Genomic DNA, 20,859 nt, shown 5'->3' on the forward strand with positions numbered 1-20,859 from the left:
TTACGAAAACCATGGCCTACTCTAGGAAATCGTAGGATCCTATGGAGCTACAAAAACCGTGGACATCCCAAATAGTAAGGGATCCTGGGAAGCGAGGAATCATAAATTTCGTAACCTATTCCAGGAAGCTAGATCCTAGGATCCTATCTAGGTAGCCCATGGGATTTTACCTTTAGGGAGATCGCGGCCCATCCTAAGAAGGTAGAAGAGTGTGTCACAACAGTAGCGCGTGACTAAGAGGCGGGCGCGGTGTATCGGCGTGGCGCTCACGATGTGCGTCAGTTAAAGACGACAAACATAACTAATAGGTGGCAATAGTGTATTAATCAAATTACAAAGCGAGCCGCTTTTTCATTGCCAAACATCAATTTGTTGGCCGTTTCGGGCCATACCCTTTATGTCATCATTTTGATAATTGGCCACTTAAGAGGTTCTTTTTGAAGCGCTGATTTTCGCTAAAGAAATATGAGAAAGCCAGGGAAACAAGACTGGTTAGTAGGGGATTCTCAACTGTGAAAAGTGATGTCCTTTGAGCCACTATCTTTCAAGATTATAGTTCACTGTAGATACAGCATTGCTGGTCATTGGGTATTTGCGGCTGACAAGAGAACATCAAGTTGACCCAAGGAAGTACGGAGTATGGAGGTCATAAACGTATAGATCGACAGACCGATATGAAGGAACAGCCGATCCCGATCAGAGCACAGACTCCACATCCTTAAGTAGACGTACGTCTCTGCTAGTTATGTTTCAATCATTTTTCAGCCAGCCACAATATGCATCTTGACATATTGACTTGATAGGTCGTTATTTTGCGCCAAAAATCATACAAAATAGGAATAGAGTATTGCTCCCTTCCCACGAGCTCCGATGGATCACCGGCCCGTCCCATACTTATTTATGGCTTTGTATGTGATGTGTGGCATGCTAGGGTCACCAACTTCATTCATAAAAATTTGGCTAGTTTTAACTGGGAAGTTATATTGAAATATTATGACATATCTGATTCTGAGATCTATCCCAAAATCGAGGATATCGAAAGTAAGTGTTGAATAGCACCACTGTGATTTCGCTGACTTTGTTTGTTAAAAGAGGCTATAGGCCAGCTCCGAATTTCACTGCGTCCCATCGAACTCGGCGAAGATGCCGGTTTGGATCTTTCACCTCGTTGCGCGAATGTAACCAACGTTGATTGTCCATGATGATGATTGATCCTTGCGGTAGACTCTCTGGTTTCATATGCAAAATCTCTGACTCGGCAAGTTTGCCAAAAAGAATATTCTTAAGTTCACCCAGTGCCTTTGCCGCGTTCTCGGTCAATGGGACGGTAATATCCTCTCTTAGTCGTAGCTGACTGCCGCCATGTTGCCCGTCGCTCTTCACCGCCAGAAGATTCCCCTTGATATGATGTGTACCCGCTTCCTTAATGAACTCAGGCGGAACATTGATCTGGAAATTGGGTGTAGAAAGCCATTTGCGTGCGAACGGGGAAAGGAGCGTGAGGAGTCGGTCCACGTTTAGGACTGACAGCGTCCCGCCACCGCAACGATCCGGCTGGAGGACTTGAAGCGCAAAGTATCGAGGTGGGCATTTTTCATAACTGCAGTCGGTGTGCCAATCGAACCGGTGCATTGTCTCGGATCGGGCTTGGTGTCCATGGCTTTGGAAACTATCGGGGCTAGGTCGGACATCCCAAAACCAGCCACGCTCGGCGCTGTGGGTTAGTGGGAGACCATGCCGATGTTCTTTGTGAAGGTTTAGGATGAGCTTTTGGAGATAACTACTATCCTCGTCTGGGAATCTCAGCTGTAGTTGAATGACTCCCTTCGCTTCAAGTGTATCGTGGACAGCCTTTAGATGGGAGGTTTGAAAAGCGAGATCTACCGTGCCGACATCTATCAGAGGGACAAGGCTTGAGATTTTATGGTCTCCTTGTAGTCGTTAGTACTATGTTGAGCTCCGTTGACATGTCTAGACTTACTGATGGGTCGACTGCAATGGCTGGCAGCCTTTGGTCCGATTGTATGAAGAGAACGAAGAAGTCGCTGCATTTTGGGATGGAGACTTTCTGAACGCAAAAATCTATCACTTTGGTTGCACACATTGACTTATATAGATAATGCATATCCAGTTATATTATATACTGCGTGGCGTCGAGGTATCATGTACCGGTGTTCTGGAACCAAGTATGTACCATGCTTGTTTCCATTCATATGTGACACATACTACTAGGTGCAGTAGGTATGGGCCTGTAATTAACATAAACAGACAATACTGGACGATTCATGTCGTAATTTTACCAACCCCAGTAAATAATACGATGCATGTCGCTAGAGTGAAAAGGATGACTAGTTACGCAGTAGATACAGCGTGAATCAGGGCGAGAGCGCGTGGGAAATGACTGTCCTTTCTACAGCAAATCGCGCCTTGTTGGAAATGTGCACTCCGTTAACTCGAAAGGGAGAAATTGCTGTTTTACTAAATTGTTATTAAATCTTCCCGATTTGGTCAAGTCGAAATTGTAACTATTAAACAGACACCCATCAGGGTCTCAATATTATATTAAAAAAAAAGCCCGCTAGTTTTAGCCTATTAATTCGAAGTATATATAGGGCTGAATATATAATCTAACAATCCGCATTTTCCTCAACAGAGGACGCTTCCTTCGATTCCTGGGATTCTAAAAAGTGCATTGCAAACATAACAAGTAAAACATAAGTTAGACCTTTGACTGTTAGCGATCCATATCATAAATCCTGATGCATATCATAACAATGACTTACTCCACGTCAAACTCATACCCTCGTACCCGACCAGTTCCTTAAGAAAGCCACCCATGATTGGGCCAACCATCATGCCGAGGGAGGCAGCGACGTCCATCATAGCGATTACACGTGACACGCCTCCTTCGCCCCCCAAAGTCCTTGAGGTATTTTCCTGGATCCTTTTGGCGGTATCTGCCAATATCTTTTTAAGTATCGTCATATTCAAATCCCGAAGAAAAAAAAGGCGACTTACCGGTCAACTCGGCGGGTGCAATACCAGACACGAATGGTCGCAATATGCCAATAGTAATGAGACATACTGAATAGATGACTTTGCCGGCATTCTGTGCCCCGGACCAGGAGAAACGATCGCCTCCCGCGACACCTGAAAGGCTGAGTACCAACGCCTGGAGAATAGCGCCGACTACTACAGGGTATCGTGCGCCATATTTGTCACGGACCCAGCCGGCGAAGGGACCGAGCAAGACACCTGGAATGACAAAACCAGCAAATAGTAGTCCACTAGCACTCGAACCCCAGCCGAATTGCTTGTGGATATACAAAGGAAGCGTCGCGTGCAAGCTCGTACTTACACTCATGCTTGAAAATGTAATCAACAAGCATGTCAGAACTCGACCATTGCATAACAAAATACGCCAGACACCCCCGATTCCAGATGGGTTTTCTTCGCTTCCATATAATAGTGGTACATTATCCGTCTCCAATGTACGGTCAGACGGTAGAGCTTCCGACGGATTGTCCACCATAAGCACGCGCGCGACAAGATCTATAGTTAGGACCAGTAACGGAATTGACCATAGCACCCAGTAACCTACACTCTCGTACAGCAGCCCAGAGATTGCAGGTCCGCTAATCGTCCCCGAGTTGGCAAATGACATCACCAGTCCCATTGCTGAGCCCATATTATTCGGACTGACGGTATCAGCGACTGTTGCGAAGCCGATGATCCACACTGCAGACCCTGCGATTCCTTGCACCGCACGGCCTAGAAAGAGGAAAAGAACCGAACGAGAAACTGCAACCATACAAGTCCCGATGATAGACGCACCAAGAGATAACAGCAACGGAGTCTTGCGGTTGTGGCTCCGATCGCTAAAGTGCCCAATAATAGGGCCAGCGATTATGGCGAGTGCCCCATGGACGGCAAGTACAGCAGATGTCAACTCCTGGATTTTCGAATGTGGGACATGAAGGCGATTCAGAAGCATGTCACCGAGGAAAGGGACCAGAAATCCATAGAGAAATGTCTCTACTTGGTATCAGCGTGTGTTCCCAAGGCAGTGGGGGTTCAACAAACCAGCATATAACGCGATTGAGATGGTTGCAATGATAAACCATTTGGATGAACGCCATTTGTAGCCCATTGGCAGCCTCTCATGGTGGTCACGCATCCCGAGGGAATGGTTGTAGTTTCCAGTCTGAGCAAAGGGTTTGAGGTCGAATGGAAACATGGCAAAGACCAGGGACTTGGTATAAACTTGGATCGTATATTTGCCAAATACTAGCCCAAGTGCAGGGGGTGGAGCCTTCGTGGAGTTCGTAAAGTGGCATACAGCAACATGTTCACGCTGCAATCGAAAGGTGCATGAGATTGTCACAAATGTAAGCACAAAAATACCAAAAATACCAAAAATACACAGTGAAACCCTCAGCCTCTATACTCCGTGGCAATCCTTGCAACTTCTTGTTCGCTTATGCATGTGCGCAAATATCATCACAAGTGGGATCCGCAGAGTAGATTAACCACCGGACAGATCATTTTCTGCACCACGATGATCCTTTGATCGATCTAGTCTATAGTTATTCATCTAGGATGGCAATTGCTGGTGAATCCAATTTATGACCGGCATCAGTCGTCCGATTCCGTTAGAAGTAAAAGAGAATAAATAGAAAAGAGGATAACAAATAGAATACAATTGCCATGCTAGATTTTACAGCTTTAGGGGATGGCTACTGAGCGGTTCAAGATGGCAGAAGGATATTTCATGATGGTATATAGTCTGAAATTCTCACATCCTGGCAGGCTTTTGTTTGGTGGCGAGCTACATGTGATATGTTCGATTCCTACTAGTGTCGAGCAAGATTAAACCTCATCTCCAAGGGTATGCATCGAATTCTTAGGGGAAAGATTGCAACAAGGATTAGCAAGGCCTAACCCTTTTAACATTACAAATATATATATACACGGAGTATACGGAGTATGGGGTACGTTGCCAACAAAACAAGGAACACCCATCCGACATCTCCGGCGAGTCCGACGAAATGCGAAAAATGGACGCTTCGGACCTTACCGCTGAACGATGTGGGGAATTTCAGATCTGTATCGAATGTAAATTTACATTTGAATGAGGTATCTGAGCTAGTAACTCCTAGTACCGCCCCATTTATGCCACCATACGCGCCGCCATGTCCTATTGAGTTGCGGATTTTACCCTCCTATGTGTAACAAACGAGTTACCCAAGATCATCATCATTCCAAAAACTTGGAGGGACGTGGATCAAGGTTACATTGCATTGGACTCTTACACTAGCTTGTGCTATTCCATGTATCGTCAGCAAAGGGCCATGGGCGGCCTATTTGTCTGGATGCATGGATGCATGTTCATACAACATAGAGAGATGTTGATAGCTCAAGATTGGCAATTATTATTAGCTAATTGATGTTGTTAGTTAAATAACTAACTAACTAACTAGTTGGCTAACTAGGACTATTGGTCTTACAGAGGCTAGGATTCTCTATCCGGTTTCCCCTTCTATTCATCACCATCACGAAGCGTCCGCAACATGAAAAACGTATTCTCAGATCGGCTTCAGCAAATCTGCTTTGCAGATGCGGTGGACTTTTCGTTTGTGTCATCGAAGGATCGAGACACTGGTCTCTTGAACAAGGGCCGCGCCCCTTACGTTGAAAGACTGAGAAAATGGTCTTCCACTTGGCCTGCTGGATCCTTGAATGCAGCTTGTCCTCATCCGGTACTGATTACGGATCAGCATCATGATGAGTTGAGCGACTTGCACCAGGCCTTGAATCTTGCAATCGAGGATATCATTGATCGATGGTGGACCGATGAGCAAGCCCAATTTCCTCAGCGGATGCCATTAGAGCAGGAGGAGGAAGATCTGCTGCGTGTAAGTCAATATTTCCTTTATTTTCGGTACTAATATATGATATTATACTAATTAATTATGCTTACGGAAGTGGATGCACTTGAACAAGCACCTTTTTCAACCGTGGAGTGAGAGACAGGGATCCTGGCGACCAGACTTCTTGGTTGAAATTGACGAATCTGGCATGGAAGTATTCCGAATTTGCGAGATTAATGCAAGATTTTGCTGGAACGGCTTTATGCATGGCGGCTTTGGTCAAGACTCGCTCTCGGCATTTCACCTGAAGTCTCGTGGTCTTACACATGCCACAGATGCTGAAGAAGTAAGGCTAGATCTACTCTATTCTCTGGATAGTATACTAAAATAATTTGCTATGTTTAGATTTTCGGAGGACTACTAGAACTGTTTGATACAAAGCTCCCTTTGCACCTTGTCAAAGGGGAGGAACATGGGATTGATATCTTTATGTTTATTGAGTTTGCCAAAATGCGACTTGGTATAAAACCGCGACTTATAACTCCAGAAACACTCCGAATCATCCCAGATCCCTCTGAGGTTACTGGATTTAAATTATATTGTCTCGCCCAGGCAGGTGCTACGAACACTATTATGACAAAGTCCGGCGAAGTCGTGGAAGAGGTTTACCAAATTGGCCTTGAGCTCCACCAACGAGAGCTCAATGCTCTTGAGCCAGAGATGAGACGTCAGATCTGTGTTCGCTGCTTTAACGACATGCGAACAATCCTACTTGCCCATGACAAGAGGATGCTTGGTCTTGTACGAGAAGAACTTGAATCGTTGGTGTCTAGAAAGTCCATTACCCCTAGACAGGCGAAATGCCTCCAACGAGGCATAACCCCCACCGTCCTGCCAGGCTCAATGGCGCTTGATCAGTTCATTGCCGAGTGCCGAGAGTCAGAAATGCTTCGAAACGGCTATCTTCTAAAACCAATTCGTGGGGGCAAGGGAGCAGGTATTCTTTTTGGTGATGAAATGGATCACTCCAGTTGGCTAGCTATGCTGGAGCAGATGAGATGTCCAAAACTAAAAACAGGAAAGACTCTCTTTGTTGTGCAGCGCAAAATCGATCAACCAAAATATGACGTGCTATTGGGGTCTGATGCTACGCCACAGCGTTGTCATATGGTTGGAACCTATCACGCAGCCAACGGAAGATATCTTGGACTGGGGACATGGCGATGCAGCCCCGGGAGACTATGTGCTGTGTCGGATGGTGCCACCTGGATCTGTTCAGTGAAGCGGGAACCATCCAATGCTAGAATTTAGGCAATTGACTTCTTTTTTTCTTTTTGTTGAATTCCTAATAAATACAAGAAGTGGCGAAACCAAATATATTGTGGCGAAGGCAATTTCTCATTGCAAATAACTCTCAGCCCAGGGTCATTCTATGTGTCTGCGTTGTCTAATCCACCAATAAAATATCGTCGTTCAATAATGAGTCTGTATAACTCACTGATCATTCCAAGAAAGAATTTGGATCGAACAGGTATAGAGGCACTTCTGCAATAGTCATATTCAATATCTCTACGGAACATGCAAAGTGCTTTTGCATGCAGGCTACAGATGATCATAGATTAATTCCAGCATTGCGGGAATGATTTTGACTCGTCATATGCCTGTTGCTGGCAGTTTTCTTTCTTTCGTTTTCTTTTCTTTTCTTTTTTTTTTAAAAAAAGAGAATAGGTGCTCTTCCCTTATAGGGACCATGGACCATTTCGGTGTTGCCGTCGAGGCTTGGTCCCAGTCCCCTAGTTCGCCGTCGAGCTGTCCACATGCATCATGCATGTCTTACCACTAGTCTCCCACAAAAATACCACATACCAAATGGGAATATTCAAACTGTAAGTTGGTAGATATCTGTTATTACTGACTTAGAAAATACGATTCCAAGGTTGGCCATCTAACAGAGGAGCACATTACAATTGCCAATTAATCTTTGATTCCTAGATACAGTACCATTGGCGGGTTGTTGGTGCCACATGGGGAGTTACGATCTATCTCATTATACACTGAGTGATATGAAGCCTTCTGCATTTGATTTAGCGTGATCTTTCAATCCAAGCTAACGTACATGCAAGTACGCCACGCGCAAGTTCTGCGTGTAACCCCTACCGTTCAAGACTCAGGTGGTGAATGCAAATATTGGAAATCGCTAAGACCCTGAGTAAGTGGATCCCTGAAGAAAGTAGCAAGAAAGCTGAAGAAAAGGCAAGGATTGGCCAAGTGCATACGAACGAAAAATAACTTGGCCGGAGTGGTGACACAGCTCAGATTTCAGATTGTAAATTAACGTAAACATGCTGTATCTGTAGCCTCCAACTTGTCTGGCCAGGGCACCGACGCAAGGTACTGTCGCAGCTCCAAATAACCAAATCCGAGAAGATTCAATGGTAACACGACACGGTCACTTCTTAGTAAAAATGAAACATCGAAGGGGAATTCAGAGGCTATCCATTGAATGTAGACCAATCGTTGAGAACATGACATACGCTCTTGCCTTTGACTTTCTAACAAAAGTCCTTGTGTTCGCGTGGTACTGAAGTGCCCTCATACGAAACCAACATAATCAAATTGATTGGGTTGAATAAAACCTGAAAAATAAGGAAATAACTCATATCTACCCATCCTTTGGTCAGTAATGTGTTAACCCGTGTGACTCGAACAGGGTCCTGAAAATTTCCTAGCGGTAATATGTATATCGTATCCAAAGCTACTGCAAGAGCTTGCTAATATGAATTCCTTCGATTGCGCCTCTCTCGAACAAGCGGTTGAATGCGAGTCTAAATTCTTGGCTGCAATCTATGTATGAAGCTAAGTATGTCGGTTGGGTTGGATTTGATACATGAGATTGCTTTTTCTTCTGTTTCCTTCTTCCCTGGAGATCACGAGATCACCCTCTTGCCGCATTTATATCCCTCCTTCTCCTCCTTCTCCTCCTCCTTTTTCTTCTTCGCATCTTGTGACAGCTTGTTTATATTCAATTCCTTCTACCCATCCAACCAGATCTGAAGTCTTTTCTTTGAAACTTTCTATATCTTTATAGCGAGACTTTTGCAAAATGGCTACAGGGAGTTACTCATTGGCAGAAGTCCTAGAGGTGGCTAGAATCCACCCATTCTACAACCCAGGTATTGTGTATCCTCCGGATATTGGAACAATCCAGCGACTTCAAGAGTCAATTGGTGCAAAAGCGGAACCTCCTCTGCACGAGCAGCAACTGCTCACTAAAAAAGCGCTGTAAGACAACGTGGGATAGCAACAATTAGTACAAATGCACTAACTTACTATAGGTATACGGCAATTGCACGGCTTACCCATGATTATGACCCTCTGAACACATATCGGCGAAGTTCCTATATGTCTATCACTGGCGGTGGTTCTGGGGGAGTTCCCATGATGTTCGCAGTCGATGTGCATGAGAATCGTCGACAAAGAGCGCAGATGGGTAATTTTATCAAAATTTGTGGTGTAATTCAGCCGGGAGATTGGGCATTATCCATCCATTTGGCCGGAGGCTTTTACCGGTACTTGAATCTAAACCGCCAAAGAAGATGACACAGCTCACTTAACTAAGACACCCGTAGGTCCCTCGATCTCACGACGGAAATATTGGAGAATGCGGGAGCAACTGTTCTCAGCGCCGGAAATAATATGCCACTTGCAGAAGTTGCTAGGTCTCTAGCTGACTATCATGTCAATGTTTTGACCGGTGATGGCAGCCAGATTGTCCAAGTCGTTTATCATATTTCGATGATGTCTCAAGAGGATCGTGGTCGCATCAAGCTGGATAAAATAGTATACACCTCGGAACCCCTCACTGGACCCCAGCGAGTGTTCATCAACACGATTCTGAGTGGTGTGAAAATTATTTCCTTCTTGGGGAGCACAGAAGCAGGTGCCTGGGCAATCAGCAACCCCGATCTAACGGGGGAACAGGATCCCACCGGGAGTAGCGCCGACTTCGTCTTTGACAGGCGCAATGTCCTAATTGAGATCATATCGCCCTCCAAATCTGATGAATCTCCGCTGGATCTAAGTCCGCTTCCACAAGGTGAGCAAGGCCTCATCGTGCAGACGTCTCTTCAAAGACTCCGCAATCCCCTGGTACGCTATATCACAGGTGATATTGGCTCGCTTCATCCCCTCCCGGAAATGGCCTCTGCCATTATTCCTGAAGCCGACCGGGAACACATCCGTGTGTTGCGCATGAAGGGCCGGGACACTCGCTTCAGCTTCAAGTGGTATGGCTGTTATTTCGAGTTCGAGATGATTCAGTCTTTGATGAATGCCAAGGAATGTGGCATTCTACAGTGGCAGATTATTTTGGACGGGCTGGAGACCACGCCGCAGGCTACTTTGGAGGTTCGTTTACTGCGAAGTCCTCCAGGGGAAGGAATCATGTCCGATGACGATGTTACGCGTCGCATGGAGGCTTTCTTCCTCATCTGTCTGGAGAATGAAAACCTCGCACGTATTGTTTTCGTGGATGGTCTCGATGGGTTCGAGCGGAGCGCTACGGCGAGAAAGGTTATCAAATTTGTGGACCGTTGGAATCGTTGATTGCATGTTTCTGTGGCGTTGATGAAGTGAGCGGGAGGGAACATCGACAAGCTCTGTTATTGACGCGTTTTTTCTACCTCTTGGATCAATTCCGGTGAGAAAATCAATTGTCGCTGAACACACGGGGTTCTCACTGATCTTTGACCCAAGTCCCTCAGAGCCTTCCATACATCTTCCCGGATTTCATCTTAAGAATATTGTTGCGGATTGTTGGGAGCCCCCATGAAGTCCATAGATGCTTGTTTGCATGCAGACGGTTTTTCCCAGGGTATATATATAAACCCTGGATTGCTAGTTTGAATAGATCATGATTCTTCCTCTGCTTTCTCTCCACTCTAGTAGTAGCCATCCTCCAACACGGATGTTGATGATTGAACGCTGATTATATTCAGCTGCCTCGGCCATCTGTTCTGTTTTTAGATATTTGTTTGGTATCGTGTAACGGATTATCTCAAGCTTCAACTCTGAGAGTCTCGGCGTCATTTTGCGCGATAGGGGTGCAAGGTCCAGGTTAGTGGTGGTGGAGGCACATGAGAAATTGCCCGATAGGCATTGTTGGGGCACCTCGGGACATCTGGAATGATATCCCTGCTCACCCTTTGGTGAGCGATCGTCCTTTTCGACCTGACTTTTACTATTTGTCAAACAACATTAAAATCATCGAGGTACTTCACTACCGAGCGCCGCACCCTACCGAAAATCGCGCCCACCATGCCACCCAAACGCCCCCAATCTGCTCGAAATTATATCGCGCAAGAGGGTAGGATGTTGCTAGCCGCCCATGCTATCAAAAAGAACGAAATCACGTCTTTACGTGAAGTTGCATGTATATTTAACACATCCGACCGTACGCGCAAATGACCATAAATTGACCATAAATGAAGAAGAATGGTCAGAAAAATGGATGTTGGATATGGATGCCCGTGGAGCAGCACCACAACCTAGTATGGTGGCAGATGTGGCTAATTTGCTGCTGACAAAGCGTGGCGAGGGCCCTATACAATCAGATGGGCCAAATTGGGTCAGGTGCCCTACTCTATCATCTCGATATTCAAAGCTATAATTACGAACGTGTGAGGAACGAAGATCCACCGTCCAAATGGATGGAATTCCGACGAAATTAGCTCACGCTGGCTTCAAAAGGTGCTGATTCCAGATATGTTATGGTTATGCTCACGGGGGTGGATATCGGCTTATTGTCCTTGATGGACACGGCAGCCATTTAACACCCCAATTCGACGAAATTTGCGCTACAAATAATATCATACGAATTCATATGCCTCTACTCCGTACACTCCTGGCACCTTTCATAGTTACTTGAGGTGGGCTGTTTCGGGCTTCTGAATTGGGCATAAGGTTAATTGGTGTGTTTTGTTTATTGGAATAGTTTGAATAGATAATCCAATAGTAAAATCCCATTTACAGCACAGACCTTGAAATTGACCACGTTGTGCCCCGTAGAGATTAGGAACTCCCTAGTAAAGAACAATAACAAACGTCAATATCCACTTATCAAAAGTAACCTAGTAGATTCTACCGCCGTATTAGTAGCTAATTAGTAGCTAACTACTAGTTAACTAGTATAACTGCGTGATTAATTTAGCGGGTCGAGAGGTCTGTGCAAATCGAATATCGAGATTGTCGCGTGGTGTTTATAAAAAGAATCATTCTAGTACTTCGAAAGGGGGGAGGTTAGATATAGAGTAAGTATTATATTGGTACTATCTTCCATTCTATCCACTCTATACTCTCAATTATAAAAGAAACCAATACATATTTTTAAGTAGGAAAGTAAGATGTATAGATGAAACACATACGCATTGTCTAGCCTCTCCAAATATTGAGACGCTAATTTAGTCGAGTTTCCCCCCACACCCCCTTTTCTGTTCTGCAAGGCTTCTCTTCTTCTCTATTTTGTACACTCTTTTATGACTGGGGAATTGTATCTCTTTACTCTCATTCAATTGATTTTAAATCTCTACGTTCTTTAAATCGGTCCGTTATTCCGCTGTGTCGCTAGTCCAATCATCAATCTCAGACCCTGCATCTCCCCAGGATTCTCCTGCATATCTTCAGTCTCCGCCTTGACACAAGCGCTTACCGAAACCACTATCGTCAATCGTTATCGAGTAAGCACAGTCTTTTTTTATACCGAGACACAGAACACTGGGTGTCAACGTTGATCTTCAGGGACTGACCCATGGTTCTGCACAGAAACGTCAATTTTCCCTCCGGCACAGCTCCGCTTGCGTTACGTTCCACCACGTGGGATCGTCGCCTTCTATATCCAGCATCTGGCATCTGGCATTTTCAGTCAGGAACAAGTTTTCGGGCTCAAACCTTGAGCATATTGATCACTGTATTTCAACCGTCACAATGGGTCTCATCCATAAGCTACAAGCCAGTACGTTCCGCGACTCCCGAAAAACAACCCAGCAAAATGCTACCTCACTACCCTGCGGAATAGCAATGCGACCTAGAAATACTAGGACAGATGGCTAATATCGAAACAGAACTCGAGCTCTACCGCCTTGAACAACGCTACGCCCGCCGCAAGCACCGCAGCACATTCTCCACGGGTGCCCAATACGTCGACGGCGAATATGTCTACTCGGGCGCAAGTTCCCCTACGAGTACTGTCTCTAAAAACTCCACTGGCAGCTGGCGCCCATCAGGATGGGGCAGCGGCAGTCAGTCATCGCGATAGTGAGGGACATCTCAAGTCAACATGTCTGAGCGATTCTTTGTGTTACCGGCGCCATTCCTTTTCTTCGACTTGTCTTTAGCATTTTCACCCTTTTCTCTCTTTCCTGAAGACCTTTTCTTCTGTTCTATACCTTTGCGTGATGTTTCCGCGGAGTCTCGACGAATTCTTGTACAGCCACACACTATGTCTTTGCTTTTTTTTTTCTTTTCTGGGAGTGTTTACCTACCTTTGCGTCTCAGTTTTATGATTCTATGTGTCAGCGGGAAGCCATGTTCAAAAAGTTGGGATCTGCTTCTCCTTTTGGATTTTGATATCTCCTGCGATATGCCTGCTTGGTCATGTACTCCTCTTCATCTTGTTTCATATTCTTCATCTGTCTAGACTTTGATACTCATACTCGACATCTGAGATCGAAATCATTCATCTTCGACCTTTCTTTTCTTATTCAAGTACTCAGGGTAAGAATAGTCGGACACTCGTGCGGCCTCTGTCCTTTGCGACACAAGTTTTTGACAATCCGAGCCATTTGGCCCAACATGATATTAGGGATGTTGTAAGGGCACTCCGATGTCTTTTGAAATACCTTTTCATATGTCTTTCTAGATACTGTACGGCCCATGCCTTTTACTGCCTTTGTATACATCCAAAAATACATCTACAAAGGGGGCACTTCAAGGATGGTTTCGCTTCTTTGTTCTTGGATTTCTTTCATTTTGCTCCAGGATACATGACCACAAATATTGCCCCTAAAGATAATCTTGCATATACAAAAGCATTAATTCTATAAAATCAGACGGATAAGGCACCAGCTGCAGGTGTATTGAATTCATCTTGAGAATATAGACTTGGAAAGCCTAAGGCGGTAAGGCTCACGTCCGCAGACCTTACGTCACACCACCGCTCTGGTCTCTCTATCTCCACACTGCCAACGCATTCTCCTCATCCTGCAATTGCATTTTTACTTGTGACTAAGATCGAGAAGCTGCCGGACTATCTGAGCTTTCTTATTTGCCTTATCATCAGACCTCCAACTCAAACTCAACTTTCAAGCTCCTGACCGTCCCGACATACCCCAGCGCGCCGAGATACCTTCGGTTCACTATGAGCAGTGTTTAGCCGACCATAGCTGGGGAAAGATTACAGCATAAGCTGCTTTGAGCCATGGATAACGCAATCCAGCGGTTATTGAACGACAAGCTCTACGACAGGAGGAAACAGGGAGCTTTAGAGTATGCCAGCCCAGTTTCATCTCTCCGCACTTGAAAGAACTCATACTGATCACGGTTTATTTACACCAGACTCGAGAAAATCGTCCGTGATGCTGTTTTCCAAGGAGAGCAGGAGAAAATACAAAAGATCGTTGAACAGCTCTGCCACGACTATGCATACGCCGTGCACCAACCCCATGCCCGGAATGGAGGTCTGATCGGATTGGCTGCTGCCTCGATTGCACTGGGATCGGTGAGTGGTGGCTATAACCAACGATTTGGATGACATCTTGGCTGATACTTGGGATATAGGAAGGAGTCGCGCCGTACTTGGGTGAAATTGTGCCGCCTGTGCTCGCATGCTTCTCCGACCAAGATGCGCGGGTGCGATACTATGCATGCGAGAGCATGTACAACATAGCCAAAGTGGCCAAGGGAGAGATATTGCTATTCTTCAATGAGGTTTTCGATGCGCTGGCTAAAGTAAGGGGTGCCGACAAGTTTAAGTGGGGTAATGCATATGCTGACATAGGATATAGCTGGCGTCCGATTCGGAGCTATCAGTCAAGAACGGCGCGGAGCTTCTGGATCGCTTGGTGAAAGATATTGTGGCTGAATCGGCGGCCTCGTATGTGTCGATCCTACAGCTCCCTGAAAAGGAAACTCCAGAATTGGAGAATCAGGAAGACCAGGACCCTCCCATGGCGTTCTCTCTTGCGCGATTCATTCCGCTGCTCAAGGATCGGATACATGTGATCCAACCGTTCACTCGCAACTTTCTGGTCTCGTGGATTACCCTTCTAGATACAATCCCTGACCTAGAACTCGTAAGCTATTTGCCAGAGTTCCTGGAGGGATTGATCAAGTTCCTTGGCGGACCCAACAAAGACGTGAACATCGCAACCCAGGGTCTGCTTGATCGATTCTTGTTGGAGATTAAAAGGATTACCCGACTTAAAAAGGGGATTGAGGAAAGCCGGAAGGGTCAAAAAGGCAACAGACGTTCGGTCAACAGCGATGTGATGAGCAACGCGACGGAGCAAAATAACCAGACCGATGGTGCCAGTGACGACAGGTTTGACGTTGCCATCGCAGACTCGGCCTCAGATACCACCCTTGATGATGAAATCGCCCAGGCCGATGGAGATTGGATTCCAGGACAAGATGTACAAATCGACCATCCCAAGATTCTTGATATTCTTGTTAGCTTTGTCAACACCTCCTATGGTAAGAGTGACGCTATATTTCTGATTCCCACGTACTTACGCTTTTTTTTTAGAGGAGGAGATGCAATTGACGGCCCTTCGTTGGCTTGATTCCTTTTTCGAGATCAGCCCTGAAGACATTCTTCCTTTCGTTCCGCGACTGTTGACTCAGGTCCTCCCAGCGGTGTCCAGTGGCTCAGATCAAGTACGAAAAACGGCGAACCAAGTCAACAACTCCCTTCTCCAATACATATACTCCTTGTCGGATGATACGACCGAGGAACCCCAGATGCCACCATCAAAGATCCCTTCCATTACGGCCAGCAAAGAAACCTTAGAGCGAAGGTCGTCGACTCCCGGAGTCAGACCTTTAGAGACAGCGAGCATTGACACAAAGAAACAAACAGCACAAGATAATTCTGTTGCGGCTACACCACGTAGTAGCATTGTTTCCACGCCGGTGCCTCCTGCCGATCTTGATTACGCTGCTGCTGTCAACTCCCTCACTTTACAATTCCTCAATGAAAATGAAGCTACTAGAGTTGCGGCCCTTGCATGGCTCATAATGCTCCACCGTAAAGCCCCGCGGAAGGTTGTCGCGTTCAATGACGGTACCTTCCCAGCTTTGCTGAAAACGCTATCCGACCCTTCAGAGGCGGTTGTAACCAAAGATCTGCAGCTCCTTTCGCAGATCTCAAGAAACAGCGAGGATAGCTACTTTACCTCTTTCATGGTCAACTTGTTGCAGCTCTACTCTACGGACAGACATTTGCTCGAAGTGCGCGGGAATCTGATCATCAGGCAGCTTTCTCTGAATCTGAGCCCCGAGCGTATCTACCGGACTTTGGCAGATTGCCTCGAGAAGGAAGAGGTGATGTTCATCGCACACTTTTGGAGTATTCTATACTAACGTATCATCAGGATCTCGAGTTTGCCAGTATCATGGTCCAGAACTTGAACAATAACCTCATCACTGCGCCCGAGCTCTCGGAATTGAGGAAACGCTTGAGAAATCTTGATTCGAAAGTAATACTCCCGGTCACCTTCCCTTGATTTCCTTGAGACTAATGTATTGTTTAGGATGGTCAAATGTTCTTTGTTGGGCTTTTCAGGTCGTGGTGCCACAACGCTGTCTCTACGTTTTCTCTCTGTCTCCTTGCCCAGGCCTATGAGCAGGCATACAATCTCCTCCAGATCTTGTCAGTATGCCAGCTCCATCCACCACAATAGTGTGCTGACAAGACCATTCGCAGTGCCGAGTTGGAAATGACTGTTAATATGCTAATCCAAATCGACAAACTGGTGCAACTACTAGAGTCACCAGTATTCACATGTCCGTTTCTTTCCAAACAAACAACTCCAGTCCCAGCAGCTAATCCCCAACAGATCTCCGCCTCCAACTCCTTGAACCCGAAAAATACCCCTTCCTGTACAAATGCCTCTACGGCGTCCTCATGCTCCTCCCCCAGAGCTCCGCCTTCGCCGCCCTGAAGAACCGTCTGAACAGCGTTGGCAACATTGGTTTCCTCCACGGTGCACCCCGCAGGTATGGTCCCTGCCCCCCGCATTCTACCCCAAGATTTACTGAGACGGGTTTCCCTAGCACTACCCAAACGGCTCCATCTTTCGACCGTTCCACAGGTACCCGCCTGAAACCCCGTGACGAGAACTCCATTCGCTGGGTCGAACTCCTCGAAAAATTCAAGTCCGTTCAGGAACGAGCCCGTCGATCCCAGGGCTCTACCCGCCACTCCTTCGACCAGTCCGGACCCCTGAACAACCCATCTCTTACAGCCGCCCTCTCCGTCGCTGCTGCAGACCGTCCCAAGGACCGATCTAGTCTACCCGATGCCCCGCGTGGTGCCCCGGGCCCTAGTAATGCTGCTGCTGGAAATTCTGGCCTAGGAGGTTCCGGTCCTGGTGCTAGTGGCACTGCTTCCGGACGTGCATTGGATAGCAGTACGGCAAAGGGTGGGTCGTCTTCTCATAAACACAAGTCTAGTCTTCCCAATCTGGGCCGGCTGGGTATTGGAGGACGGAGGAAGAAATAGTTACGTATGTAGCTAGAGCTGGAACTTGTCTCCTCCATAGACCTTTCTTTTTGTGTTGTGCTTAGCTGGATCTTTTCGTTGTCCTCATACCCAGAATCGTTCGTCTGTGAATAGTTATTGCTTGTGAATAGATATCGATGGTTTGAATGAGATCACATTTCTTGACTTTCTCTCAAATTTGTCTATTGAAGTGTACTAGTTCTCTTAGATTGTAGTATCCGTATACCCTCATTTTGTGGTAAATATACCTAGCTCTTCATGATGCAAAACTACAAAAACAAAAACATTGAATTCGTTCTATAGTCATAATTGTTCGCTTCCCAAATGAATACGCTCCAAAGATACATCAAAGCCAATACTGTAATAAACTCTGAACCCGCCCAAGTATGCCAAATAAGTATATCAGTGACTGATATACTGGAAAATAGCCGAAACATCCGGTTCGCCAGTCTCTTGCCGAAGAAGTAGATCCTGAATTTGATTAAGCGGCCCCTTCTCGCCGGTATTGACAAAATGGTTCCACGAACTAGTATCACCATACAGCATAGCAGGAGCCTTGATATATTGCAAGCCGCCAGGCCGACACCGTTTGCACTTGAATGTATCGTGAGTGTCGCTCCGAGTATCTGGTTTGAACTGGAAGAGTTCGCGCAGCGAGTCGAGGGAGAAATGACGCTCGACATCTTCTGCGGAGTCCACGACACACGACGAGAGGGATTGTTTGTGGGACTGGCGTTGGAAAATCTTCTCTTCGATTGAGCCGGTTGCGATGAATCGGTAGACGAAACAGTCTTTCTTTTGTCCGTCACGCCACACTCGTGCTAGCGCTTGCTGGTCGGCTGCGGGGTTCCAGTCGGGGTCGAATAGTACCAGGCGGTTGGCACCAATTAAATTCAGTCCACAGCCACCGGCCTTACTACTCAGCAGGAATACGAATTCCTGGCCTTCTGGGTCGTTGAATCTGTCGACGAGCTTTGTACGCTTCTTGATATTCATGGTACCGTCGAGACGCAAGGAGCCGTAACCCCGTGACCGGCAGAGCTTCTCGAAAAGATCGAGGGTTTGAGTGTAATTGCTGATGAGGACAATTTTGTCGTTGGTGTCCTGTCGGATTCGGGCAAGCATGCGATCGAGCACCATCATCTTGCCAGAGTACCAACTCTTAATTTCTCTATCGCGACCTCGGGTATCCGGGGGTGAATAGTCCTCGGGGAAGGTGTGCTCGCATCCTGGAAGGTCGTTCGCTAGATCAAGTAGATCCGGATGGTTGCAAAGCTTTTTCAAAAGACCAATCGCTTTCAACGGCTGACTGCCTTTTCCGCGAAGAAGGCTTTGGATCTCCGGGCTCTTGATGAAATGATTGTACAAACCGCGCTGGAACTGTGACATGTTGCAGAACACAACATGCTCATACTTGACGGGCAAATATTTTGAAAGGAGCTCATTGGTCCGGCGGATGATGAACTTGTTGACAATCCCAGACAGTTCCTGTAATCGTTCATCTCCCAGCTTCTTTTCTGCATCTGAGCCAGCAGCATCCCGACCCCGCAGAATCGGCAGTTCAAACCTCTTTCGGAAATCGGCCTGGGAGCCAAGAAGATTCGGGTTCGCGAAGTGAAGAAGAGCGAAGTACTCAGACAGATCATTCTGGATAGGTGTTCCAGAAAGAATCACTCGGCGAGTAACATTGAGTTGGTTCAAAGCGGTCCATGTCAAGCTTTCCTTGTTTTTTAGTCGATGGCCTTCATCACATAGGAGAAGTCCAATTGGGGTATCATTCAAAGTATCCGCATACATACGGAGTGTCTCGTAGGACACAATGAGGACGGGCCTAACGATTCCACGCCCTGATGCAATGGCCCACTGCTTGATCTGGGTGATTAGCTCTGCTTTCGTGGCCTTTCCATCGATCGCAAAAGGTGTAGTGGCGTCCTTTCCAAGCCATTTTACTGATATGGTCAGTCAATCTCATAATAAGCATGGTATCAAGCATAACTAACCCAGTTCGTTGGCCCAATTACCAACCAAACTTGACGGACATGCAATAACACATTTCTGAATAGTAGTTTTTCCGGCCTCTGAGGACTGCTTGAGTAGTGTCCACATCAATGCGATACATTGAAGCTGCACTCGTTAGAACCAAGGTATGAAAATTGGGTCGGGCAAGCTCACTGTTTTACCAAGTCCCATGCCATCTGCCATGATACATCCATTTGCATTCTTGTCGACCAACCCAGTAACACATCGATAAAGGAACTGTACGTAAGCGTGGCGTCAGCTTTGCTCCCATTACCACAGCTCATCCCGGGGTGCCATACCTTCACGCCCTCGACTTGATGTGGCCGAAGCACTTTGCACAGTCTCGGATCAATCACAACAGGCACCTTTGGTCTGTCTTCCACGTCCTTTTTGAGCCCCAGAATATCTGCTAGACTCTTATGCATAATTGGCTCATCCAATGTTGGTGTATCCTCCGTCGCTGCCTCTAGGCTTTTAGGCGCAGGTTCCTCGGCGACATCATCTACTGTAGGGTCGTATAAAACGATCGCAAATTCACCGCTCGGGTCATGTAGTGGCTTGACCACAAATGTCGCGCCTCGCCGCATCCCCAATGTCGGAGCCACCCGACCGGAACTGTACTCGCCGGCGGCTTTGTTGATGAAGGGAACCTGAAATCGTGCCCTGAACGCCACATCTTTGTCCTTTGGTTTGTACGCGGGGAATTTGTTGGCCTCTCTTGTTTCCAAAGCGAGCCGGTCATCATTCGTGTATGGCTTCTCCTCTCCATCCTCCACGCTTCCATCAGCATTGGCATAGTTGACCTTTCGTCTCTTTCTCGATGGTTTTTCAGATGCCCGGGTGGGCGTCGCAGTTCCAGGACATTTGAATGGTCTTACAAGTCGGTCGACCGAGTTCTGAGCGTTCACGGATTTTGGTTGTAATGGGGTCTTGACACTGTCGTCGCCACCGACCGGGCGTTGTCGATACCTTCCAAACATGTCAGCATAGAGACTTGTAAATGATTAACACGAGAACTCACATTCCCAAAATAGACAAAATAGACAAAATAGACCAAACAAATACACCAAGCTCCTGCTGTACAATGATCCCAAAGTTGAGGCAAGTGCGAGTTGTCGACGCGTCGCGCGTTGACTTGAGGCTCCCAAACACCAAACTGCCGCGTCCCAAAATAACTGACCGCCCAATGGGGGT

General features: G+C 46.6%; 7 protein-coding genes across 7 annotated transcripts; 4 read left to right on the top strand and 3 right to left on the bottom strand.

Annotated features, from left to right (window-relative positions):
* Positions 1 to 1,095: 1,095 nt before the first annotated feature.
* N7516_002110 (uncharacterized protein) lies at positions 1,096 to 2,051 on the bottom strand (the record flags this gene model as incomplete). The annotated part of the gene is made up of 2 exons (XM_057214830.1): positions 1,096 to 1,931; positions 1,982 to 2,051. 2 exons carry the CDS (start codon positions 2,049 to 2,051, stop codon positions 1,096 to 1,098), a joined length of 906 nt encoding a protein of 301 aa, XP_057076713.1.
* Positions 2,052 to 2,627: 576 nt separating this feature from the next.
* Positions 2,628 to 4,237, bottom strand: N7516_002111 (uncharacterized protein; the record flags this gene model as incomplete). The annotated part of the gene is made up of 4 exons (XM_057214831.1): positions 2,628 to 2,725; positions 2,784 to 2,957; positions 3,019 to 4,035; positions 4,084 to 4,237. The coding sequence occupies 4 exons, from the start codon at positions 4,235 to 4,237 to the stop codon at positions 2,628 to 2,630; spliced, it is 1,443 nt and encodes a 480-aa protein (XP_057076714.1).
* A 1,354-nt stretch (positions 4,238 to 5,591) lies between these two features.
* On the top strand, positions 5,592 to 7,181 carry N7516_002112 (uncharacterized protein; the record flags this gene model as incomplete). The annotated part of the gene is made up of 3 exons (XM_057214832.1): positions 5,592 to 5,915; positions 5,986 to 6,216; positions 6,276 to 7,181. Coding segments are annotated over 3 exons (1,461 nt in total), but the record flags the coding sequence as incomplete, so codon positions are not given.
* Positions 7,182 to 8,973: 1,792 nt separating this feature from the next.
* Positions 8,974 to 10,475, top strand: N7516_002113 (uncharacterized protein; the record flags this gene model as incomplete). Its single annotated transcript, XM_057214833.1, has 3 exons — positions 8,974 to 9,152; positions 9,206 to 9,439; positions 9,500 to 10,475. The coding sequence occupies 3 exons, from the start codon at positions 8,974 to 8,976 to the stop codon at positions 10,473 to 10,475; spliced, it is 1,389 nt and encodes a 462-aa protein (XP_057076716.1).
* A 2,376-nt stretch (positions 10,476 to 12,851) lies between these two features.
* Positions 12,852 to 13,182, top strand: N7516_002114 (uncharacterized protein; the record flags this gene model as incomplete). Its single annotated transcript, XM_057214834.1, has 2 exons — positions 12,852 to 12,879; positions 12,989 to 13,182. The coding sequence occupies 2 exons, from the start codon at positions 12,852 to 12,854 to the stop codon at positions 13,180 to 13,182; spliced, it is 222 nt and encodes a 73-aa protein (XP_057076717.1).
* A 1,161-nt stretch (positions 13,183 to 14,343) lies between these two features.
* On the top strand, positions 14,344 to 17,646 carry N7516_002115 (VAC14 family protein; the record flags this gene model as incomplete). The annotated part of the gene is made up of 10 exons (XM_057214835.1): positions 14,344 to 14,411; positions 14,481 to 14,643; positions 14,703 to 14,873; positions 14,930 to 15,617; positions 15,670 to 16,466; positions 16,517 to 16,621; positions 16,676 to 16,794; positions 16,849 to 16,928; positions 16,982 to 17,141; positions 17,199 to 17,646. The coding sequence occupies 10 exons, from the start codon at positions 14,344 to 14,346 to the stop codon at positions 17,644 to 17,646; spliced, it is 2,799 nt and encodes a 932-aa protein (XP_057076718.1).
* A 402-nt stretch (positions 17,647 to 18,048) lies between these two features.
* On the bottom strand, positions 18,049 to 20,645 carry N7516_002116 (DNA-dependent ATPase RAD54; the record flags this gene model as incomplete). The annotated part of the gene is made up of 4 exons (XM_057214836.1): positions 18,049 to 19,595; positions 19,647 to 19,770; positions 19,819 to 19,902; positions 19,965 to 20,645. 4 exons carry the CDS (start codon positions 20,643 to 20,645, stop codon positions 18,049 to 18,051), a joined length of 2,436 nt encoding a protein of 811 aa, XP_057076719.1.
* Between the last annotated feature and the right edge of the window lie 214 nt (positions 20,646 to 20,859).

Source organism: Penicillium verrucosum (genome assembly GCF_028828655.1).
Source record: "Penicillium verrucosum strain IBT 35672 chromosome Unknown utg000001l_segment0_segment0, whole genome shotgun sequence".
Lineage (NCBI taxonomy): Eukaryota > Fungi > Ascomycota > Eurotiomycetes > Eurotiales > Aspergillaceae > Penicillium > Penicillium verrucosum.